This window comes from Cuculus canorus, chromosome 15 (genome assembly GCF_017976375.1).
Source record: "Cuculus canorus isolate bCucCan1 chromosome 15, bCucCan1.pri, whole genome shotgun sequence".
Lineage (NCBI taxonomy): Eukaryota > Metazoa > Chordata > Aves > Cuculiformes > Cuculidae > Cuculus > Cuculus canorus.
In genome coordinates this window covers 8329152-8354762 of record NC_071415.1, presented here as the reverse complement: position 1 = coordinate 8354762, position 25611 = coordinate 8329152, and the positions used below count along the sequence as shown (strand labels likewise).

At 51.6% G+C, this 25611-nt stretch overlaps 1 protein-coding gene across 1 annotated transcript in view; it reads right to left on the bottom strand.

Annotated features, from left to right (window-relative positions):
• Positions 1-25611, bottom strand: part of PKD1 (polycystin 1, transient receptor potential channel interacting) — a 91793-nt gene that overhangs the window by 21938 nt on the left and 44244 nt on the right. The window contains exons 7-24 of the mRNA XM_054080711.1: positions 25282-25496; positions 24099-24211; positions 23895-24021; positions 22687-22964; positions 21495-22244; positions 20313-20444; positions 18586-18761; positions 17694-17827; positions 13560-17182; positions 12601-12747; positions 10271-10414; positions 8821-9100; positions 7170-7386; positions 5836-5986; positions 4714-4866; positions 2174-2318; positions 765-1367; positions 134-290 (exon numbers count right to left, since the gene is read on the bottom strand). Of these exons, the coding sequence (XP_053936686.1) occupies positions 134-290; positions 765-1367; positions 2174-2318; positions 4714-4866; positions 5836-5986; positions 7170-7386; positions 8821-9100; positions 10271-10414; positions 12601-12747; positions 13560-17182; positions 17694-17827; positions 18586-18761; positions 20313-20444; positions 21495-22244; positions 22687-22964; positions 23895-24021; positions 24099-24211; positions 25282-25496 (7545 nt within the window). The remainder of the gene's footprint in view (positions 1-133; positions 291-764; positions 1368-2173; positions 2319-4713; positions 4867-5835; positions 5987-7169; positions 7387-8820; positions 9101-10270; positions 10415-12600; positions 12748-13559; positions 17183-17693; positions 17828-18585; positions 18762-20312; positions 20445-21494; positions 22245-22686; positions 22965-23894; positions 24022-24098; positions 24212-25281; positions 25497-25611) is intronic.

The following is a 25611-nucleotide window of genomic DNA, read 5'->3' as shown; positions in this document are numbered from 1 at the left end:
GGAGGGGAGTGCCATGGCCAGCTGGAACAGCCCTGCAGCCTGGCATAAGCCATGCCGACGTCCTGAGCATCCCTCACATCCACCCACAGGACAGCCTGGGGGTGGCAGGGATCACAAAGGAGGCCTCTCATACCTGGGTGAGGTGAAGAAGGTGTAGAGCTTGTGGTCACTTCCAGCTAGGGCGTCCAGGCTGATTTTCTTAGAGGCGGTGCAGTTGTGCTCGTTGGGCTCTGGTTCGTGATGGAGATAAGCCATGATGAAGGGCTCAGGCTCACTCGCAATGTAGCGATCTGCAGGGAGGAGGAGACAAAACACAGAGTGCTTTATAAATAGCAGGAGAGCTCGAGTACAACCTGCTGCCGGTAGATGTTCGTGGAGGAGTACCAGGAATGTCACGAGAAGATGCTTTTCCAGACTGCACACTCTGAGTGCAGTTCAGAGGATCCCTGAGCAAGAGGCTCTGCAGGCCACTGGACCCGACCAAGAGGGACAGGACAAACTCCCTGCAGTGCTGATGTGGCTCAACAGAAGGGCTGGAAAAGCAAAAGGCTCCTCAGTGCCAGAATCCACAAGCAAGGATTATAGAAGGCACTGGATAACACCCACGAGAGCCAGAACCTCAACCACGCAGTGTGGAACTTGCTGGCTACACCTGACACTCCCTCCCACACCACGTATTCTTTGACCCAGATGTCCTTCGCAACAACTCCCAGCCCTCCTCTCCCACAGGAAGAAACAGCAAAGACCAGGATCGACTGCACTACCGTTCAGGACTCTGTAAGTGAGCTGGAAGTGCAGTCCTGCTTCTCTGTTGTTGCTCTCCATAGTCACGATCAGATTCACAGATGTTCTTGCCTCGATGACTTCAGTACCAGCAGAGAGATTGTCAGCGTCTGTGTTGTTTGACACCATCACGGTGATGGCTTTCTCGGAGTCCAGGCTCCCAATGGGGATCTGCACCCCGTTGTGTGTCTGAAACTCCATGGAGGCCACCTTTGTGGACACGGTGTAGTTGCTGATGTAACCAAAAGGGAAAGGATTGGAGTCCACTTGGAACATGACTTGAATGACATCCGTCAGGTTGGAAAGGGTGGTATTGAATGCCTGGGGGATGGAGAACTGGCAGTTTGGCGTGTTTTCATAGCACAGCAAGTTAAAGGGATCAGACCGCTTGCCTGTGGCCTTAATTTCTCCTCCCACCAGCTCAAGGGGTTCTTCATTCAGCACTCGGGACTTCATGAGGATGCGCATCAGGTTAGAAGACAGGTTATAGGCTTTGGGAGCTAGCAGCAAATTCTGGGAATCAGTGAGCAGCTCCTGGGGCTTAGATTCTTGGGAAACCGTATTGACAAGGTGAATGAGGTCACCTGCAGGAGAGAAACAAAGGTGCAAACTGTGGAGGTAATGAACAGTCTAGGAAATGGCTGCAGTCTAGATAACACCCAACATCTCCTCATAACAACCAGAAAGCCTTTCCTCACTGTAACTCTACACTGTGCATATGACCTTCCACACTGAAGTGCTCAGTAGCTCACAGCTAAAAATAGAGCTGTCAGCAATTCCTGCAGGATCTTGGCTGATCCGCACAATTCGGTGGTGAACACTTAATCACAACAGGCTTTATTTTCCTCCCATGAAAGTGACTTAGAACAGGAAAATGGGAAGGAATGGATAAAGCAAACATGTCACTAGGTTTGTGCATGGTAACACTCAGAAATACAGAACAAGAAGTGCAAAGAAGGTGTCTCTGCTTCCTCCCAGGATAACCAGGTGGGAATTTTTGCATGGCTGCCCCTGTAAAGTTGGGCACCATCCTCAGCTTGCAACCAGGAAGGCGAGCAGCTGGAAGCCATCGCCATTACTCATTGTCTACTAAAAAGCCAATTCTCTGCAGCATTAGTGAGTTTATGAACAACTGTTGTATTCCAGTGTCCGCAGAGACAGCCGCCAGAGCCAGGACAGCCCTGGGAAAGTGCAGAGAGAAGGAAGTGCTGGGATGCCACACTCCAAATGTTTGAGGAAATTTTCCTAACAGCTTGTGAAGGCCAAAGCCCTGATGGTACGGGACAAAATTTCTCTCAGTCTACTTCTGCCCAGCACCAAGCACAGGGAGACCTGCACCCTCAGCAGTGCCTGGTGAGACACCAGCCGTTCCTGCAGGAATAAGACTGACCTGTGATGTTGAGGATGTTGTCGGCGATGCCAGTGGGTGTTACAGTGCCCTGGGTCATCTCCCCTTGAAGAATGGTCATCATGGTCTCCAGCTTGTTCAATGTCCTTGTCAGGCAGGACTTGCAAACCAGCTCCTTGCTCACAACCTGCAACGGGAAGCACCGTTTGATTCAGCAGGACAACCCAGGAAAAGGTGAAGGCAGCAGTAGGCAAGTTGAGCTCACTCAGTCCTGCAGGAACCTGAGCACTTTTGTTCAACCACCACTAGCACTCTGAAAGCCACCCCTGCTTGTCCCAGCCCCACCAGGGAAGTGACTGTGGAGACCATGGCTGCTCTGCTCACGCTGAGAGATGCCAAGAAGTTGTTGGTGTCTCCCAGGCTCTTCCATCAACCTTTCCTGACATTACAATCTGCCAGTGTATGGGCAGGAGTGCTGGGAGTTTGATGGAGGACACAGTAGGGTCGGAAAGAGCAAGAAAGGGCAGCATATTCATGTTCCCTGGAGTTGACTTGTAAGGACCAAGCATGTCTCCTGCTGCTGCATCTCACGAGCACCCTTTGGGGCCACACACTACTCCTTCAGAAACCCACCAGAAGCAGCTGGATAGGATCTCTCAATCTACTCTCCTGTCTTCAATGGAAGCAAATTTTAGCCCTAAGTGAATCTGTTTCAGTGTCCAAACACTCCTGAAAGCTGTGGGAGGGATCCTGCCACTCAGGCATGATGGATGTCCCTCCCTCTGCTCCAAGATGTGTCCAAGAAACATTCTGTTCTAGCCCTGGCCTGCAGCTCCCCGCACTCTCAAAGGCTGGATGGGAGGGACAGAGGCAACACATGGAAGCTGTTACCACAACCCCATTCCTAGCTCTTATTTATCTTTTTTTTTTTCTTTTAGTCATCATAGGATTCAGACGTGATTCACCATATGTTTCGGTGAAGAATAAAAACAGCATCTGCAGCTCGAGAACTTCCCCTTTTCTGCTTTCATTTGAAAGCTGTAAGAGAACCTGGGTAACTCCGAGTCCACAAGGCATGTTCAGGCATCACGAAGGTGAGGAAGAAAAAGAGTTATGGGGAAGAACCTCCCTAAGGAGCTACTGCTTGGGAAGGGGCATCTGCTAAGAAGACTGAGACTCACATTTTCCCCCCAGGAGAAATTCATTCTAATTCTTCCTCTCCCCTGCAGGTAAAATCAAAGAAGTACCAGCACTGACCAGCACTTCTACAGGAAGGAAATGTGTGAGCTCCATGCGGATCTCAATCACTTGGGAAATTCTAGATTACTGTTTTTCTAAGCTTTTAATTCCAATCCAGAGCACAAACTAATCCTGAAACGTCAGCTCTTCCTGTGGAACAAAAATCCTACTTCTAGACTTGAGCTTCCACAGTGAGATCAAGGCGTGTGGGGGAGAGAAACAAACCAACCCAGCATCAGAACGGGATGTGCTGAACCCCAAATCCCTGGACAACGATGAACAGAAAGAAGGGATTTTTGAGATTTACGGACTTTGAAGCAGAGAAAGGAGTAGCGGAACAGGGTCTCTGTGGGTGGGATGCAGAGCTCTGCCTATCGTTTCAGTGAGAGCCTCTTCCTGCTGAGCGAGGGAGCTGACCTGGCTGGGGAGGCAACACACAGCCAACGCCACGGTACCCGACTCCAGCCCCGAAAGCAAAGATTTGGGAGGGCAGGGAGGAAGAGCATGCTGGAGCAGACTGGCTGACCACCAAATCCTGAGCACATTATATAACCGGGCTCTCTTCCCTTTGCCCATCTGACAAAACACATAAAGCCACTCCTAAATCCACCAGGCAGCAGCACCAGGGAGCTGAAACTGCGAGCTGGCTGGGGAACACAGCGCTTCCAGTGAGCATCAAAGCAGAGCAGTGTTTCTAATCCTGTAGGGTAGGAAAAGGGCTGGAAGGAACCTCAGTCCTTGGCGCTGTGACCTGGCTCAAGGTAGGTCCGGCTCTAATTGTGTTACTCCTGATGGATCCAGCCTTCACAGAATGATGGAATGGTTTGGGTTGGAAGGGACCTTAAAGCCCGTTCAGTTCCACCCCACTGCCATGGGCAGGAACACCTCCCACTGGATCATGGGCTCAAAGCCCCATCCAACCTGGCCTTGAACACCTTCAGGGATGGGGCAGCACCACTGCTCTGGGCAACCAGGGCCTTCCCCCTTCATCGTGAAGAATTTCTTCCTAATGTCTAATGTAAATCTTCCCCCTTCCAAATGAAAGCCGTTCCTTGTCGTCCAATCACTTCAGGCCCTTGTAAAAAGTCCCTCCCCGGCTTTCCCTGAGCCCCTTTCATCTTATCCATGCCTGCTAGATCACCAGCACAGCGAGGGGCAGGGCTGACAACACTTAGGACACCACTACAGAACCCTAATGATGTCAACAAGCAATATCTGACCTCCCTGCATGGCATGGGTGTTGCGGAGAGAGAGAGAGCGATAAGGAAGCAGTACAGGGCTGGAGGAGCATCTGAGCTGCACCTGGAAGAGCAGGAGGCTGGAGGTGGTGACGGGGAACATACCGTGCACTGCGCCAAGGCAGCTGAGATCTGCTGGATATCATCAACTGTGTTCACGTTCAGCGAGTTCAGGGTTTCTGTGATGTTGTTGCGAGTCCAGGTCCGGAGCTCAAATTCATTCCCAGTCTCAGGTTCCAGAAGCATGGACCGCTCGTACTGGGAGGCATAAAATCAGGTAGAGTGAGGAAATGTATCAGCTTGTTTCAGAGCATGATGAGCTGGGCTGAAGTCACTTTGTCCCTGCACTCAGTACCTCCCAACCTCTGCTTTCTCCCAGAAGGTGACCTAATGAGATGTTTTTTCACCAGAACGTCCTCAATTTCACTTGTTTTCTCCAAGCAATTATCCCAACAGCCTTGCACTTGACAGCTAAGCAGTACAGCAGCACGCAGCCCTTATCCAGCCATGCACAGGCACTGTGCGCATGGGATCACCCCTGCCTGGCTTCCAGACATGCAGGGTGCTCTTACTGGGAAGGAAAGCACGAGTAGAGACTGAAATTCCTGCCCTGCCTGTAAATGCACGTGGAGGGACTTGGCCCTGTGAAAGTGAATGCTGCCAGGAGGATAATGCTCCTGCACTGTGGTTTAAGAGCCTTGTATGCAGGCAGAAAACCTTTCTAGCTGCACTGGCTCAGCAGTCAGGCCAAGGAGGTCTCCACAGCACCCACAGCATCAACTGAGTGGCTCCAGGGAGTTTCCAGCCCTGCTGAGATGGGGCGGGGTGGCTCAGGGGAAGCACGGACGAGGTGGGGGAATCTGAGCTAAGACTTCTGTTTCTAAATTCAGGGTTTAGGCTTGAGGTTGGCAGTAAAGAGGAGAAACTATCTGAGTATGAGGACAACAAGCAGGCTGCATGGGCGACACCCAGACCACTGCCTTCTCCAGGATCTGTTTTATGTTGCAGCCACTCTGCTTTCTCTGGTCATTGTGTGCCTGGAGCTTGTTACTCTTTTCGATGCCTGAAAACAGCTCCCAGCTCCCAGCATGCTCAAACACTGATTTACATGAAAAACTGTAGCATTAGTCATTTCCCTACATGGCTGTACAGAACCTGGCCAAAGAACATCAGAGGCAATTACAAGGCCTTCTGGAGGCACCTCCCAGGCAGAGCATGCTGTTTTACCTCATTTAAGATGGTGATGAGGGCCAGAGAGTACTCGATGACCTGCTGAGGGTCCCCTTGTTTCACTAAGCCCTGGAGCACGGTGTCAGTTTGATTGTAGAGCCAGTGGGAGAGGCTGGGGAAGCCCTCGGGTAAGCCGATCTCCATGGAGCTGCAGAGGGAGAGAAGCGTTTGGGTTACGTGCAGACTAAACAGGGCAGGGGGAAGTGGGCAGAATCTGCCCCTTAGCTGGGAAGGAAGGTGAGGGGGGGAAGCAGGCAGTTAAACAACAATGCCAGCATTTATCCATGCCTGCCCTGGTGCCCAGTTTGCAGTAGGAGCACTCGGACCTGAGGTCCGATTCCTCACTGGTACAGCTCTGTGAAGCTGCTGGTGGAGGACACATATAGGTGCATGGAACCCAGAGGAGAAAATCCAGGTTTAGTTTAATGGAGCAGAAAGAGCATTAAAAAAAAGGGTGAGAGGAGCTAAACTGCTTTTGGCCTCATTCCCTGGGATGTCAGGAACAGCTGGGATGCAGATACTCCCCCGCAGGCACTGCAGGACTATGACCTCCAGCCCGTGAGCCCGGGACCACATGTACAGCGTGGGGAGCTGACGTCGGCTCTGAGACGGAGCACTCCTACAGCTGATCAGAAAGCAGAGACCAGCTCAGGATGCTGCCCAAAGACCCATGGGCACTGGTCACCTGCACAGAGCCCACTGGAAACCACATGGTGTTTGCAGAATCAGGGACAACTGGGCTATCAGGGATAACTGGGCTTTCAGGGAACTGCCCCTGCTGAGACTCGAGCTGCAATCCCTTCCACCCTGTTCAAATGCCTGTGCTCTCCACTTTGGCTACAGGAGACCTCCCTGGCTCTCAGCAGTGGGGCGCCAGCCCACCTGCAGCACCAGAGCTTGGTGCTGCCAGCTCTCCTTCAAGGGCTCCTGATGCAGAGAAGGTGGTAGAGCACAGAGATGCTTGGAGAAAGTGGTATCATGCCTTCAAAGCAAGGGCATACCAGAGAATTAAGGAGGTGGTCAGGAAAGCAGTAACTTATGGGAAAGACTTCCCCTTGAGTGATGATCCACAACAAGTGGAATTCTCTGTACTGCACTTGTGCTGAGCCTCCCCTCGCCTTCCTGCCAACAGCCTCTTCCAGGAGGCAAACATTTCACCCAGGATCTGCCAAGCCCCTGAGAACATGGACCCAACGGCCAATCCATAAGACAGCAATTTATAGAATCACAGAACCATTAAGGTTGGAAAAGACCTCTAAGGTCATCAAGTCCAATGCAGGCTGGACACTGTTGCTGCTGCGCGAGCCCAGCCTGCGAGCAGTAGTCCTCACCAGTTAACGGCCACCACAGTTGCTCCCAGCGGGTCCTGAACGAGGACTGCCACGGACACCAGGAAGCCGCTCTCGTGAAAACCTGGGGGCAGGAAGGCGCTGTGCTCGGCACGGCTGCCCTTGTAGACGCAGAACTCATGGTAGTGCCCTGCCCGGAGGCGAGACACCAGAAGGATGTACACCAGCGGGCCCTCCGCGTCCTCTGTGTCGCGCCAGCCTGCAAAACAAACCCATCAAGGCGGTCTGATGAGGCTGCAGCCACCATCCCGACACCCAGCCCATCCACCAGAGCTGCCTCTTCCCTCCCCGCCTTCAGCACAGTCTCTCCCCTTTCTGCTGTCCCCATGCAGTGGTCACTTGGCACTGGCGGAGGGACAGGTTGTCTCCACAGTGAGGACAGACTGACGACTCCACCAGGCTGGAGGGACATCTTCAGGGTCTGCAGTGTAAAGCCCTGACCCTCTGCATTTTCCTGACATACAGGGGTTTCTGCTGAAGTATGTGGGTCCTGCAATGTTTAAAGGGATTTGCGAAGAGTTCACGAGCAAAATAAATATGGAATAACCTTTCTGGAACAGCACTGAGCCGAGGCCACAGCTGCTGTACGAGCCCTGCAAAGCCCGACGTTAGACAGAGGCTCAGCTCTCAGGCAGCTCAACGCACTGAGAATGACTGGTCTAGGATAAAACCTGCACAAAGGTTTCCTTGGAGCTTCCAGGAATTATGGGGAGTCCTGAGGGAGCTGCACAGCTGGGAAATTCCTGTGCAGTTGCCAGTGAACACCAGTGAAGGTGCTGGCTCTGCCAGGGTTGCTGCACTGGACATCGACCAGAGGGTCTGTATCCTGCTTCTTGCACTTCAGCTTGAAAACAATCACCAAGAGCTAAAATTCCCACCACTCCAAAGAGGCTCTGGTTTCATAATTATCCTGGGTAGCTCAAAATGTAACAAAGTGAGAACCATACCAGGCCAACCACACTTCTGCTCCTCCCACAGCTGAACCTGGGCTTCAGGACCAGCCCCGCAAGACCCAGCAGGATTCACCACCTCCTCCACAGCGTGGCTTCCCAGCATTCGTGCACAGACAGCATTAATATCCAACACTAATCGTGTGGGGAAATATGGTTTTCAGAGGCACTTATTTCTTGGCCCAAGGCTACAGGACGTCAGCCAGGACACTTTCCCAAAGCTAGACTCGTTGTTGCTGTCTCTATAGCTGGTTGAGAAGGTAACTACCGACAGGAACATCCATCCCACATGGCAGAGGAGGCCACACTGCTTTGTCTTTTGACTCTTCCCACATTTATGTGACTCAGTTTTGGGCATCTATCTTCTTTTTCCTGTAAATACTGTCCTGGCCTGGATATCGCTGTTCAACGACACACATTAGGACTGTCTGCTACCATGAGTTTGAGAGCTCCATAATCTGGGCACCCAACACTGCTCACGGTCCAAGCTCTAGGGATCAGAAATGGAGTGATCCACTTCTGAACTCAGCCCTGGCCACCAGTGTCCTGGGTTAGGAGCTCGGGGAAAAGAAAACCTCTGTGGGAAGAAGCGCAGCCGACAACACAGCATTTGTGAGGAACCTCAGCCCCTGAGGAGCAGGGAGGGTTGCAGGAACCCAGCGCCACTGTCTGTACACTCTCACCTGCACACTCAAAGTGCACCTTGGCCATCAGGGCCCTGAGGGGTCCTCTGGGAGAGAGGTGGCAGGACCCTCCCACGGGTGGCTGGTTGGGGAGCAGATCGATGGAGGCGAATCCCTCCTCGCCCGTGGTCAGGTCTGTGATGTGAAGGGTAAAAGTGTACCCCTCGCCGTCCTTCAGCGTCCCTTGCCTCAGGACCAGGTTCATCCCCGTGTCGCCAGTGGAGGTGGTTTTCTTATCCAGGACAAGAGACTTGTTTTTAAAGCTGTGTGCTGCCCATCTCTGTAGAGATGAAGAGAGGAAAGACAGGAGAGGGTCTGTTTAAATCCAAAGTTATGTCCTTAAAATGTTTTCAGATCGAGCCTTTTATAAAAAGTAACAGATTTCCAGTGGGAGCGTCTGCCAAATTTGCAGTTGATAATTCAGCTTTCGTCTTGTGTGCTACAGCAACAAGAACTGGAACCTTCCCAAAATGTCTGGTGGGAATATTTCCACTGTGAGATCTGCTTTAGTCTCTGGGATTACATCACCCTCCGACAGAATATTTCATAATACAGAATACAAAACACAGGAAGTGAATTAAGCACTGTTGGAGTCTCCACGGGTTACCATGTTTTATGTTCAAGCTGAACGTGTCCCGGATGATTACTGTTAATAGCACAAATGTACAATTGCGATAACACGAGGAACAGGGACGTAGCCAGACGGAAAATGTCTGTAATATAAGTACATGCTGGGATCAATATGGACTGGACCTCCCATAGACTTCCACTCCTGAGACCTGCTTCATCCACAGGTCACAGAGATGCTGCGAGGTGGAATCCGTAATTACAGGTGGGCACGAGGGACTTGAAGAATCAGAATAGACTGAACAATGTCTGAGCCACCAGGATAATGGGCAAAATGCCAATTAACAGGGAGAAGAAAACACTTCCGAGACCTCTTATAGGACAAGAAGTGGCTTTTGCTTGAAAAGAGCTGCTCGCTCATAGGCTTGGCGTGAAAATGACCCAGTAGGTGGAGACTCACAGGGGTGTCCAGTGCTTACAGGGGATGGGGAACATCCTTCACAGGCTCTGCTGGCCTCCTCCATGCTGCCGTGACACGACACGGCACACAGGAGCCCTGAGCCCCTCCAGGCAAGCTCTGTATTTCAAACAGAAATACAGAAAACTGTTTGAAACTCGTGACTCTGCAAGTCAGCCCTGCAACCAGTTCCAGCCACTGCGACAAAGGGACCAAAACCAGCCAGCCTTCTTCATGCCCTCAGCCAGATCCAGCCTGCACTGCATTCATGGTCAGAGACCATTTCCCCTTCTTGTCCCTGTAGCAGTTGAGGTCCAGGACTTGAGTCCTCCCTCAGCTCCTTCCACCCAGTCCTCTCTGATTTCCTCCTCCTCCCTGAAGTCCACCAAAGGTGAAGCAAAGACTGGCACTACTGATGAACCTTACCCCAAGCTTGGAGTCGTTGTGACAGTTCTGGCAGGTGCCCTCCAGGTAGACGTAGGAGCTTTTGCTCACTTCATAGACAGACTGAGCCTTGCAAGAGATGCACTCCAGGGACACAATAGGGACTCCTCCTCTCTTGATGAACACCTAGGAACACAAAAGCCTCTGTCAGAGGATCTGAGACAAAAATACAGACATTTAGCAGGTATGCAGAGATCCCAGCACCTGGTGCTGCAAGGGGGAACTGCTCTACACTAGCTCAGCCTGTGCCAAGGGCACAGCAGAAAGGTATTCCCAAAGGATTTCAGGTCCGACTTAGGCTTCATCACTTCTCTTACACCAGCCAGGGCAAGTTCTCCTATCACTGATTTTCAGAAGCCACCCAGCACTAAGCTGGGCCAACTCAGGTAATTCTGGATTTGTTTATTTAGTGTTTAACAACATAAATCACTTTCAAAATATCCCTCTGGTGCCCTGTGCTCAATTCTCAGCACATCCTGCTTGTGCTGTCGGGAGGGATGATGTCAACTGACCACCTCAGTGCAGCCGTTAGCCCTACAAAAATAGGATCCATGTAAGGGTTTGGAAAAGAGGAGCGGGCTAACCATGAAGAGGAAAGCCTCCACAACAGCACAGACCAACCATCTGGTGAGCACCTGCCCCGGGAAGCAACTGCAGCTCCCATCTGGTTAATGTGGGTCAAACTCCTGGCCCTGCCATGGAGTCAGTTGGGTCCCAGAGATTGGTCGTGGACATGGGAATGTGGGGCTGCGGGACCCTGTCCTTGGCTCAGATAACAGGAAGCGTTTACAGCCCAGAGCAATAAAGGGCTCAGGACGCACCAGGGAGCCTGGGTTTCCTGAGGACGTGCTGCCACGGTCCCGCTGTCCCCGTCATCCCTGGACTAGAACCACATGCCATGTTCCAGCACCCAACCCTCGGATTCCTGAGCGCACAGCCTATGCAGAGCCCTCACCATTTCCAACACCCTCCATGACTCTCAGAGACAGGAATGATGACAAAAATAGCCAGAAAACACATCTCCTGCTGTGCATCAAAGGCATTTCGCCCTGTGCACTGGAAGGACCACCTTTCCCAGGGAGTGGCACATTGTTCCAGGCTTTTAGCTGGAATCTAAGCTGGATATCTTAAAACGTCTGCCACACCTCCCTGGCAAAGCACGCGAGGAGAGGAGAGCTCTAGAAGCACCAGTGGCTCAGACACAACAGTGATTGAGCTCTGACCCCCGTATTATGTCTAAATTCCTTTAACCCTCCCCCCCCCCAAGAAACAGAGCCGTCCAGCCTCCAACAGACCCCTCTGCCCTGGCACAAAGAATAATCTGAATTCAAAGACAGACAGTAATGAAGACATTGTTTAATGTGGCAGACTTTTAAAAGCGGATAAACACTCCCCAGCTCTAAGCCGGAGCACTTCGAAGCTTCATTCATTCCTACAGCATTTGCAAACTCTCTGCGACACTGGAATCCTTGTTTTGCGCTCAGGCATAGAAACCAGATAGTACGGAATGTCCTTGAAAGACTATCAATTCCATTTTTTTTTCTCTTTTTATCCTCCAGCTTTGCTTTAAAACCCAGGCTGCAAGAGTTTCCACTTTCCGACTAACTACATCTCTAATTGCCAAACGCACTGTGATGAATGCTCCTGACAGAAACCATAACTGCTGTTGGGCTGCAGATGGATTCGGCGTTGGGCTAATTCAACATAAAAAAACAGGCACTTTAACAAGCCCTCCCTTAAAAACATTCAGAAACAGAGAAGAGCAGAACTACTGACAGAAGAATTAAGCACCAGCCCTTAGGAAGCTCTCCCTGGGCAAAAACCAGAGAAGAACCTAGTGCTGTGACATGCGAAGAGCCCAGGAGTGCACACGATGGTGGAAGAGCTACTGACCACAGGCTCCTTTGCCCCTGATCCAGTGGGAGGTGTCCCTGCCCATGGCAAGGGGTTGGAACTGGATGGGCTTTAAGGTCCCTTCCAACCCAAACCATTCTATGATTCTATAAAAAAACAGTGTTTGTTTCTGCCAACAAACTGGATGGGATCAGTTACGGAGCCCCAGCAATGCCCTGAAATCTGCTTCCCCTGTGTTCCTATGCCGGCTGGTGCAGGTAGGGAGTGGCTGGACCAGCACCGGCTCTTGGATTGTCCAGGGGCACAGCCTGGGCAGTCACCTGTGGCCAGGCACGGTCTTGAGCCTGCAGCACTCCCGGCTAGAAGCCTCCTTACGAGAAGGGCCGGGGAGCCCAGCTGGTCTGCACCCAGGAACCGACACGCCAGGACAGAAAGCGAGCATTGTCTGTGGTACGTACGGTTTGGTTTGTCGCCTCGGGACTCATCCCCTCCTTCCTGACGGTGAGGTCGAACGTATACTCCACATCTGCTTCTAATACAGCTTTGGAAATTGTGACAATTCCTTCCTTGGCACTGAAATTCAGAGAGCACCCTGCAGCCGAGCTCTGCTTGCAAGGAGAAAAGAACTTTCAAACCCTCCTTGGTATGGGTGCACGTCGGGTTAGTCCACAGCCAAAACATTCAGGTCCACACAAAGCCACTGATACAGATCCTCCTGAGCAATGCCACTATGGGGGCTGGCAATACTGCACATTATTCTACTCTTCAAGTCTGTAAGTAGTACTTGGAATGCTCCTGTATTTCATCTGAGCTTCATATTCTTATTTTGTGGCAATTAAGTCTTCATTAAATAGTTTATAAACATTGCCAAACGCAAAAAGCTCACATTAAACTCAACAGTCTAATGCCCACATGCTCCCTGTCTTTCTGTTTTGGGGCAAAGAGTGAAAATTATTACTTTTTACAAGCTAAAGAAGGCCACATTCAATCAAAAACTGCTCCGGAGGTGGCTCTCCCATGAGAATGTGAATGGCAACTCTGCCTCACCCTTCTATCACTGTAGGGTCAATCATTCCATGTGAGGACAGTGACCTGCTGTGACCATGACTTGTGGTCACTGGGCTTCTCCAAGATCTAACTTTAGCCCTTGCTGGAATTAAGAAACATTTCATTGTTAATGGGAGAGGGACCGGAGCCCTCAGTCCTGCGGAGCCCCGTGGGCTGCAATTGACAGCTCTGTAATTCCTTCAAGTTATGGAAGCAGCTTCACCAAAGCTGCAAAGCAGCTTTTCAAGGCTCCCTCTACAGCAGCTTTGTTAAAGATGCTCACAAAAGCTCCCTTCAACCCCATTTCAACTCAGATACATTTGTAGTGGAGCTTTGATCCCCCTCTCCGGCTGTGCAAAACTGTTCTTACCTTGGAGGAGAATGTGCAAGACCAATCGTATAACAACGGCGTCTGTTCACCATCATCCAAGTTGGGGTCATAAGACTTCCCCCCATCCAAGATTAAGTCCTGAGTGTTGGACCATACACGGTACGATCCCCCATCAATGATCGGAACCAGTTTGCTTGGTATTACAGTTACATTGGCAAAGATGCTTTTGGACAGTGGGGTATCTCCAAAGGAGACAATGAAGATGAAGCAATAGTTCCCAACTTCCAGGGCAAGCTTTGGTATGACAAGCTGGGGCCTATTCACATCAACATTCGGCAGACGGATCCTGCTGGAGTCATCCAAGTTCATGCAGCTGGGTGCTCGGTAGATCTCCCACAGGTGCTCTGTCTGGTACTTGATGCATCCTCGGAGGTCAATCTGTGCCTCTAAGTAGTTCCTCTGGGACCGCTTCATCACCACTTGAGGGGGCAAGGCCAGCTCCACCTCTGGCTCCTCACACTCCAGGACTCTGACAGTGATAGTGATGTGGGCTATGAAGAAGCTGATGAGATTGGTGGCATTAACCTCCACCAGGTAATCCCCAGGGCTTGAGTAAGAATAGTTTGCCACAGCAACTCTGGTCATTTGAGTGGAAGAGCCATCCCCAAAAGTCCACAAGAACTCAACGCTCCTGCTACTGGGCACCACCGCTGCTTCAAACAGCGCTGTCCTGTTGACAAAGGCATTGGAGGCTGTGAGGGAGACTTGGACTATCGGGTCTTGGACCTGGATGGTTCTGGTGATGTTGACACCTCCCAAGTCATTGAAGGCACTGAGGTGAATCTCAAGCAGCCCTGCAGCTTCTGGAGTATAGGAAACACTCTCTCCTGCCATAGTGACCATGGATCGACCTTGCTCTTTCCACAGGGAGAACTGCCAGGAGAATGACACACGGGAGCCACTTCCCACCTGGGCACCAAAGCTCTTCTCCGTGCCTGTGGCCATGCCTTCCTCACAACAATTCAGGAGCCGGACATCGTGGATGGCCTCCAGGACAGAGATGAGCACCTGGGCATGTGCGATGCTGATTTGGTTCTGCACGGTGACGGTCACCAGGTAATCACCACTCTTAGTAAACTCGTGCGTGTACTTGGACCCGTTGAGCACCACGGAGTAGTCGCCGCTTATGCTCACCAAGTAACTCACAGAGGTACCCGACAACATCCTGATCACAAAGGTGACCTGTTGCCCCGGCTCCACCACTTTCTTGCTTGCAAGAACTTCTAGACCTTGAATCCTGTCCAGCACCGAGATGTTCCTGCTGGCCAGAGCCCAGCTGATGTCATTCGACGCATTCAGATAGACGGTATAAAACCCCGCTGTGGGGAATGTGACGGCCACGGACTGGCCAGCCAACGTGCCATTTGGCACCTCCCACAGCCATGTCACTTCAGTCCCTTTCTGCAGCTCCCCCTCAAAGACCACCGTGGAGCCTGATGAGACGTACCTACAGTCCAGTTCCGCAGTCCCTATACTCAGCCCCTCGATGACCTCCTCTACACAGATATAAATCGACACATTGGTTGAATCCAGCTTGTTTTCTGCTCCAATGATGACTTCTGTCATTCCAGGGCTTGGGAAAGAGTGTATAATGAAGGGTTCAGAGGTAACAGGAGAGAAACCATCTTCTAGGTACCACACATAGGTAACACCAGTACCACTGGTTAGGGTTGTGCTTATGTTAACAGAGGCATTAATAGCAACTGGGTTGGGGAAGGCATAGGGCTTTAGGAGACCGATGCTTTCAATGAACTCCAGAGTCCTGTTAGCAGTTGCAAAGCCCAACATATTAGTGGCTTTCAGATAGACAGTGTAGTTTCCGGCTTCTAGGATGCTCAAGGAGAAGGTTTTCCCAGCAAAGGTCTGCACAGTGTGGCCATCCCTTTGGGTTACCCAGCTGTAAGAGATGTTTGTCCCCTCTCTCACCATTGCCTGTAAATGGAGCGTTTTGTTAGTTGGGAAATACATGTCCTCCACCAGGTCACTGCTGGCCACCTGCAGGCCCTCAATCTGCTCCAGGACGTAGACGTAGATGCTGTCCTGCAATGAGCTGATCTGGTTCTCTGCTGTGACAATGACATTGAACGTGCCCACGGACCGGAAAGTGTAGGAAATTGTAGAAGAGCCTTGGATAGGAGTGCACCGGTCACAGAGGATCCATGAGTAGCGGGTGGCACTGCCAGCAAGAAGCGTGGCTACAAAACTCACCGAACCATTTAACGGCACCACTGTTCGGCTGGCGTTGATGGTAAGCCCATGGAGCCGTTGTTTCACCGTGATGTTGATGACAGTCTCGTTAAAGCTCACATCATTGCGGCCCATCACACTAATGGTGTAACGGCCCGTGGTGTTGTAGGAGTGGGTCGCAGTTTGCCCAGGCTGGGTAGTGCCATCTCCAAAGTCCCACCAGTAACTCACTTTGGTTCCATTCATGCTGGCAGAGAACAGGTAGATCTGGTTCAGCTCCAAAACACTCGTCCCATTCGATTCAATCTTCGCTACCCCAACTGGTTCCTGCACTTCCACAAACGCTGTGTCGTTGTTGAAAGAGACATTGTTGGAGACGGTCACCGTGACCAGGAAGACCCCAGTGTTCCTGTAGGTGTAGGTCACTTCAGTCCCACTCGATCTCATGGAGTCATTGTTGCCGAAATCCCAGCGGTAGCGGTACTGGTAGAGTGGCACTGCACTGACCTGGAAGCTGCTCTCGTCACCAAGCCTCACAAACTGCTTGGCAGGGAGAAGGGTGACATTGAGGATCTCCGGCTCCACACAGACGCTGGTGAAATAGTGAGCTTTGTTAAACCTGCTTGAGAGAGTGAGGGAGAGGGGGAATGTCCCACTCTGGGTGAAGTTGTGCCTCACCATAGGGTCCCCTTTGATGGTGACATTGGACGAGCCATCTCCGAAAGTCCAATCAAAGACGTATTCATCAGGATTCCCCGTCACGTATGCAGTGAGCTGCACATCTGGGTGCTCGAGGATGCAAGTAGTAGGCTCAATTTTGAGTACTTCCAGGACAAATATCCGAATGGGCACAGTCTGGGAGACAGAGTTCACGGGATTCACAGCTGTCACGTTCACAGTGCAGTTGATGTCCTTGGTGTACACGTGTTCTACCACTGGCACCTGGCTCCTCAGCACCGTTCCGTCCCCCATGTCGAATATCCAGGTGATGCTGTCCCCTGTCTGCACGGAAGCATTGAGGGTGACAGATGCTCTCAGCTCTGCCGCCTCATCTGCAGAAACACAGAGCCCAGTTATCTCCTCAAACACTTGGTAGCACTCGACTGTCTCCACGCTGCTTATGGTGTTGTTCGCTGTCACGGTGACATTGTACACCCCTCTTTGGGGGTAGCTGTATGTCACCGTAGACCGGGTCCCTGTCAACAGGGAGGACCCATCCCCGAAGTCCCAGGTGTATACAACGCCGTAAGGAGATGGCAGAGGAGTGGCTATGAAAGTGACTGGACGGCTCACAACTAAAACATCCTCCTCTACTTCCACCTTCACATCAATCAGGTAACTGTGGACGTGCACTGAGGTCAAGTGGGTGAGGTTCTCAAACTGGTTTGAGACCAGAACCTCTAGGGTGTATTCGCCTGCATAGGAAAAAGAGCAGAAAAAGACCATTTGTGAGGACGTTTGTTCAGCAGTGATGGGGGGACTGCAGGGAGACGCTCTGCTCCTGCGCCATGCACGCCCCTGGGCTCCCCTCCTCCAGTCCAGGACAAGCAGGAATTGCAACCAGGCCACACAGATAAAGACAAAACACTGAGTAAGAATCCAGGCTGACAGCTACAGAGATTTCCTTTGTGTTCACAAACCAGCCCCCTTTTCCCGCTGCCCGCGATAACACTCTCTACTCCGCTCCCATCTCAGGAGCTCATCTGCCCCTTGTCTGTCTGCTGGGACTGCCCCAAAAGGGGGCCATGTGGTGGACCTGCTCCTTACAGCATGGACAAACTCCTAGGAATGGAGTTACAGAGGATGGGAATGGCTGGAGACTTCCAGGAATGAGGTAGTAACTTCCAAGCCATTTTTAAATTGGAAGGTGCCCTGCAACAAAACTGCTGGAACCTCCTCTTCCCCAGAGAACTGTCCTGAGCGTACCTGCATCTTGATAGATGTGTGAAACATTGTGCTCAATCACAACCTCATGGACGCTGGGATCAGGAACAAGGAAAGATTTGTTGTAGGGCGGTTTGAACAGGTACGTCTCCTGGACACCATCTCCAAAATCCCACCTGGAGAAACATGCAAACCATTTTATGCTTCACCACAGGAGAAACCCCAGGGGAGCCCTTGCCTGGCCAAGGGCCATCAGGCTCAGCGCTGGGCTTTCCAGAAAAAGCACAGGAAGCGTAACGCCATGGATCAAAGCAGTAGCTGTGCCCAATCCTGCAGAACTGTCGCTGTGGGAGGAGAACAGCACTGGTAAGAAGAGGAGGAACCCAATTGTAAAGCAACGTTGCAATCCTTTAAAAGAAAAGCATTTCAGCCTCAACTACAGGTCCCAGAAGACTCTGGGGAGACCTTACAGTGGCCTCCCAGTATCTGAAGGAGGCTACATGAAAGCTGGGGAGGGACTTTATACAAGGTCATGGAGTGATAGAACGAGGCGGAATGGCTTTAAATTGGAGGGGGGAAGACTAAGATTAGAAATATTTTGCTGTGAGGGTGAGGAGGCCCTGGCCCAGGTTGCCCAGAGCAGTCGTTGCTGCCCCATCCCTGGAGGTGTTCCAGGCCAGGTTGGATGAGGCTTTGGGCAACCTGATCCAGTGGGAGGTGTACCTGCCCATGGCAGGGGGGTGGAATTGGATGGGCTTTGAGGTCCCTTCCAACCCAAATCATTCAATGATTGTGTGATTTCAAATTAACCAGAGAGCAGCTGAGAAAGAGGCCGTCTGATATCAGCTGGCCCTCAGAAGAGAAACCGTGCAGGCAAGGCTGGTAAGCTACGCGCAGTAAGATCCCAAGTTTGGGCAACTTGCAAAGAACTCACAGGAACAAAGCATCCACAGCTGAATCAACCTGCACCCTGGCTGTAAGCTCCACGGTGCTGTTCTGAGGGAGGACCGGCAGGACACCCAACACAGTGAGGTTCTTCATCTTGTTCATCATCTCCACCGTGACATTGTAATTGACCGTAAAGTTACTGATGTGGTTGGAGGCGGTGAGCTGGGAAGGACAGTGGGACAAAGAATGCATTTGGGATCACCTTGCCGTGCTGCCCTCTCCCGAGAGCGGGGCTTTCCTGTGCTGAGGACGTCCCACCGGGCGGGCGAGCAGGTTAGGTCAGAGAGGAGTAGCCTGTGGGACAGGGAGGCAGGGGCAACAGCCTAAACAGCACTGGAAGGCAGCATAGGCTGGAAGGTCACCTACCTGGCAAAGCCACCTCTTGCTGGAACAACCACACCTCTACCACGAAAGTCAGTCCAAGGAAGGACTGCCTCTACAGTAAGAGGACAAGAAGAGGTTCTCATCCTGAGACTCCTCTGGCCCTGAACTTGTCAGTTACCCTCTTGCCTGCTTCAATGTGCCCCGCGTGCTGTCTCCAGCTGCTGAGCCCAGGCTCTTGCTGCCACCAAAGGGGCATCAGCCACCCAGTTTCCTTGGGACAGCGGCACATGGGTGGCTGCAAGCAGAGAGTGGGGATGGGAGAGACTCATAAAACCTCCAGCATTCTGGGTGTAGCGAGCCCAGAAAGAGAGCAAAGTTGGGCAGAGGAAGGAAATGGAGAATGGATGGACAAGAGACTGAAGAGACACAACAGGAGTGGAGGAGGATCCTCAAGATCATCTAGGCATGTAACACTGACATGGCAGCTAAAGATGAAGCACCTTGGCACCTCCTCATCTGCAGGAAAGCTGAGCTGCTGACAGAGGATCCTTCAAACCCAGCTGAACAGAAACCTCCCACCCCAACAGATAAAGGAAGTTTGTCTATGCTTCTGTGGGTGTGCTACGCTGAGCCTCCTGGACCCCAGACTACTGCCACCTTGTCACTCCATAGGTAACAGCAACTCAGGCCGGTCTGCACAGTGCGTCACCCAGCAAATTGGCGTTACTCAGCTCAGCACTGCACCACGTGTGGTGCCAGCATGGGCCAGGGCTGGTGTCTCTTGTAGCTGCCCTGCAAATGGATCAGACAGCTTGGAGCCACACCAGGACTGTGCAGGGCATGATACGGAAAGATGTTCTAGCCAGAGGTGAACTCCTGTCCCACAACAGGAGTGTGGGACACTCTCTGCTCTGTCCTTCCGGGGTCATGGCACACCCTACTGTTCTGTGCCAGTAGAAAGAGAAGAGGACAGAGACCAGAAGAGCTGTGAAAGCTGTGTTTAAATCCTGCCTCTGCCTCCTTCGGAATCTGCACCTTCCACCTGCTAAAGAAGCAGCCGGCACCCAGCAGTGGGGCTCCCTGCCTCGCTGCTGCTGGGGAGGAGTAAGTACAGACACTCCACGAACAGACAAAGCACAGAAAAAGGAGAAAGAAAAGGCGAGGAAGACAGAGAAGCCGGCTCAAAAACGGAGCACAGGAGGAAACTTCCTATTTGCATTTGCAAAAGCAGCTCAGTGAGAAACAGCGAAGGAGTTTGTTAGGAGCGCAGTGAAAACCTCCTCAACTCAACTCTGCCTTCTCCTCTCCCTGCTGCTCTTCCTGCTTAGTTTGTGGGATGAAATGGAAACCCAGGATTAAAATGGTATCATGGGATAGGCCTTGGCTTACCGAAAGCTTGTACACAGCTGGGCTTTGGTAGATAACGTTGAAGACAACATTGTAAAAAGTGAAAGATGGCTTATCATCGACTGTCCATCGGAAAGTCACATCTGACCCCGCTTCCATCACAGGGACGTAGCTCTGAAAGGCAGGAGGACATTTTACCCCAGTGCAAGAGCAAAGCATGCACAACGCTTCCCAAATCTCCAGCTGAACCAGAGAGGGAGCAGAGCCAACCTGGGAGGCATCACACACCTGAGGAGAGCGCTCTCAGAGCATGACACAGAGGTGCAAGATTACCCGTGGCTTCATGGCTGGTAGAGAAACAGCAACCCTGACTCCATTAATGAGAACAGACCTGGGAGCAGCACCCACACCGCCTGCTCCCACATCCTAGCGCTCAGCCCTTGTGACCAGGTGTCTTTCTTGCTGGCTAAAACTTCTCCCGGTGTCTTTGCAGAAACAGCTCAGCTTTAGCTACACCTGCAAGCTGAGTCTCTGACCTTCGTCTGTCAATGGTGCCTGACCCAAAGGGTAAAATGTTCAACCTCACGGGCCGGCATAGGCTCCCTCCTCACTCCTACAGAGCCTCCCGAGCAGACGGAGCAGCCAGGAAGGGTAAAGCCAACAGGCACTGCAGGCACAGGGTTCTGCTGCAAGCAGCCAGAAAGCATTTCACAGATATCGGGGGGCTGTTACTGAGCAGGTTCCCAGGGCTTGGCTAGAGCTCTGGAGACAGGGGATGTGAGAAAAAGAGACTGCAAACGCCAGGAACTCCAAAACCTGGAGGGATGGGTGAAACATTTTTACAGCTTCAGCCAGCTGATGTAAGGATTTAGTAGAGCAAACCCAACCGCCTTGCCAAGTCAAAAGAAGGTAAATAGTGGCGTTTCAGAATTCCTGCACTTTTCCGTAGAACTGGAAAGCCAGTACTGTGCTTGCAGGAGGTGCTGCCTTACCTCTGAGGGAATTAAAGTGACATACAGCTGGGCTGCCTTCCCGCTGGAGAGCAGCAGTGCTTCCTGCTGCAGGCCTGCGCCTGCATGGCCTGGGAGCCAGCGCTCAGCAGCAAGCGGTGCCACCCCTGCCCAGTGCAGAGCCAAGACCCAGCCCTCGTGAGCCAAACCTGCCCCGTTAGCGGTCAAGGCCAAACAGGCTGCCAATGGATGAAAAGCAGCAGCGATCACTCACCACTCGTGTGTTTAGCAGGACTCTGCTCTCAGGGTCAGGGGTGGCCCGCAGCCCGCGGATGGGCTCCTCCACTTTCACTGTGATGGTGATGTTCTGGGAGCTCACGGCGTTCTCCACAACAAGGACGTGGGTGCTTGCCCCCTCCCTGAGACCGCTCAGGCTGACCGCGGCAAACCAGGTGTCATTGGTCTCCCTGGCACAGTCGGCCACCAGTGGTGTGACCGCCGCTGGGCACGACCCTTGGAAGGGGAAGGAGTGGTTGTCCTCCAGCCAGCTCGCTGTGGCGTTCACCCCCGAGGAGAGCTTGACGACCAGGGTGGTGTGGTTGGTTGGCAGATAGACCCTGCCGCCCTGAGGAGCGGGGTAGATGACACGCAGGCCTGAAACTCTGGAAGCCACCTGGAAACTACAGGACAGATTGGTGCTGAAGACCCCGTTGTCCACGTTGGCTTGGACCGTATAGTGGCCTGGATGGTCCAGCCCTGCATTGTCAGGGCTGATCACCGGGACCAGCTGCTCCTTGGCATAGCGAACTCGGAGAGAGCAAACGGTGTCATTTATCCAGGTGGCACCAATGACACTGTCGGACAGGCCAAGTGCCCACTCGGAAGAGTTTGTGCTGAAGACTTTGGTTCTGTAAGGGGACGTGGCACTTGGCTGGCACTGGAGGAGTAAGCCCACGCCTGCGTTGTGCTGGATACTGAAGATGTCCTTGGCCTTGACGTAGATGTTTTCTTTTCCGAATGGGACCTGCAGAGAGAGGAGACGTTTTTGGATTAATGCCTCAACTTACGAGTACTCAGCACCGAACTCTTGCCTGGGTGAGACAGTCTGATTTACTGCCTAGTGGGAACCAACAGAAAAGCTGATCCAAACACAGCCTGGGGAGACATTTCACCCCTCTACCCTCTTGGCCACTCCAAATCCAATGTGCTAACATGGAAGCCAGCTTTATGCTCTGTCTCCACCACATAAGTGCAATGGGAATAACCCAGGACACTAACTGTGCTACCACAACAAGGAGTTCATGGCTTAGAGCAGGAAAGATACGGTGGCATGTGGGACACTGGGCAAGTCATTTCATGTGGATGGACCAGTATCTCCATCAGCACACTGGGAACAATTCTTTATTTACCCAAAGCACTCAGGAGAAAACTGCCCCCGCTGGTTACAGCAACCAGTAAAAACTGACCAGATACTGGGAAGAAGGGCCAGCCGGTATCGTAAACAGAAATTCCTTGATGAGTTCATAGCTGAGCTGGCTTTCGTTGAGCTGAACGGAAAGAGGGGCAGGGCTGCTGGCAAGAGAACTGTTGGCACACTCGGTTGCGTTGCAGCAGTCGTTTGGTGATGAGCACAAATTAGTCAAATGACACCACTGGAAACCAGGAGGACATTCAAGTAGCGTCCAGTTCCCATCATCCTGAGCAGCGTGCAATGGTTCTGAAGCATTTTTTTCCTCCCGGTAGTCTGGAAGAAGTGAAAGAGAAAACAGAGATCACCATTCTGACAATGAACACTTCTAGTGCACTTCTCTTTTGCTCCAAATTCACCATTTCATTCCACTTTGCCTGGCGATGGCTCTAATCTCAGTAACATCTTCAAATGCAACATGTCCTGGTGCTGCATCAGACAAGTGTCCTTCTTCACTGGAACATTTCACAAAGGCACTAAGGTCTTTAAAAATCAAGTTAGTCTCTTTTCCAGTGACAATGCACCAATTCACAGTCTAAGAAACATCTACATTCAAGTGAAAGTGAGTCCAAGCAAGAGCAGAGTTGGCTTTGACATTGAAAACACATTAAGCAGCTTCTCTTAAGTTCATGTTTCCATGTCAAAGTATCTGCCTTTCAGTGTCAAAAAACATCCTTTTGTAACCCGCCAACTCTATGGCTACAGCAAATGTTCTGCTGCAAAATTAACTGCTGCCAAAACTGTGACTATTGAGCTGTTGTACAAGGAATAAAAGGCTTATTAGATTATCTCATCCATCGGGGAGAAACGGTCTCAGGAAAATGTTCTTCCTTGTTAACCTGTGGGGCCAGATGGACCAGAACACATTCCTGTTTGACATGTTCTGTCTTCCCACAGCATAAAAGCACAGCTCAGAAGACAAATTCACTTCTACTCACGTTCCTTACACTCATATTTTCTTCATGCACCGAGACAGTTTTCTCCCTCTATTAATTTCTCCAGCAAAATCGCTTCTCCAAGGCTGAACATCCAAACCTGTATGTTTTACACTTTTGTCTCTTTAAAAAACAGAACCAAATCTCTGAGCCTTTGAGGCTTCACAGCTTCTGCTTTGAAGACAGAGTGGCCACAGGAAGGCCCCACACACTCAGCCTGACAGGATGTCAGCTCTAACAACGCCAAAAGCATTTAGAAGAGACGCCTCACCTTCCGCATAGACCGGCCTGTGCACCTGGAACCTCACTTGAACGGGCTGAGGCAGGTCCTGTGTCACAAACTCCAGGGCAGTCAAATATCCATCGTGCCTGAAGGGCAGCTCAGGAAACACCATCACCTGCAAAACCAAACAGGGGCTCACCGGCCTGCGCCTCGCTGGAACCCCCTGCAGCAGCAGGATGAGCAAACCCCTACCTCCACAGCTTCCACCGGAGTTGACAGCACATCTTCCATCACATTTTTCACAGCCTCGTGGGTACCAAATGCAGGATCTCCCACAAAGAAGTTTTCATCATTTAAGAGAACTCCTGTTTACAAAAGATATTGAACAAAGTCCATGAGACTCAGCAAGTCTGAAGCTATTCCCTGGCTCTGGTCGTGCTCGCTTACACCGTGCAAGAGAGCTGAAGCAGAGCTTGAACCATTCAAGGATTCGTAACACCAGCTCTACTGGAGAAGCAGATGCTGCAATCCTGTAATTCTCTTCTCAGAGGTGTTTTGATTTCTTTCTCATCCTGCACAAGTAATGTTTGCATTTGCAGTTCTCAGCAATTTCGACTTCTAGGAACTCTACAAATACTTCTCCCTTCCAACACTCCATGATTTGCTTTGAATTTTTGAGCATTAGGTGAACTCCTCATCCTCCCCGTCACACTGGACTTTATGGCTTCATGGGAAATGAGGACTGGACCAGGTGGTTTCCACCCGTGGCAAACACCTCTGGCTCATCCACAGCCAGGTGAGGCTCTGGGGACTCAGCACCCGCCAATGCCATCCCACCTGCCAGGGCCAGTGGGGCCTCTTCCTAGCGACGGCTTTTCCTTCTCACCTAAATCTTCTCCCACGTTTCATGTCCCTTCTGCTTCTTTTTCTTTTCTTTTTTTTTCTTTTTCACTCCCTACATCACTTTGGGAGATTTGAGAGGCTGCATAAACACAACACATACCACGTAAAAGTTCACCTAATGATCTCAAAGACCCTTTAGTCTTTAAGTCACGAGACCCCAGCATCTCACGAACTACAAGATGCCATGGAAGGACAGTAAGAGTCACCAAGGCAGCAACATGGCCTCAGAGACTGCTCAAGTAAGGGAGAAAAACTATTTCCAGAGCTCAGCCTCAGAACTTTGCTCCTCTTTCTACTTCTGTGGATGGCAACGATTGGAGGAGGCCAAAACCTTCCCTTTGGGTTGAGGCCAGGTTTCTCAACATTTATTAGCCAAGCCTCTGCTGGGAATACTGTGGTTGCTGCCAGTCCCGCTGGAGCTGAGGTGACGCTCTGATGATGCCCTCCATGTAGCCCTTATGTTCCGCGGCACAGGGCAGTGCGTGGGATCCCCGCCTGCCCGCACCACCGGCAGGAGAGAGGCAGAGCCCACCTTTCGGCTTGTACTCGCAGACGTAGCTGTGCTTGGCCATGCACAGGTCCGTGTTACACTGGCCCGTTGGGCCCATCCGGACACAGTGGTCAGCATTGGATGGATGCGGTTCTCCTGGCAGCCAGTTCTGACAGCTCTCCAGATTAAATCCTTCGCCTCTTTGCTGCGCTCCAGTGCTTGCAAAATCATTGAATCCAATCCAGACATCGAGGCTCCTTCAAAAAAAAAAACGGGGGGGCGGGATTTCAGGAAATCACAAGTATTAGAAAGCTCCGGGACAGATGCCACTATGGGTCTCCATGAAAATAATAACCATGAAAATAATAACAG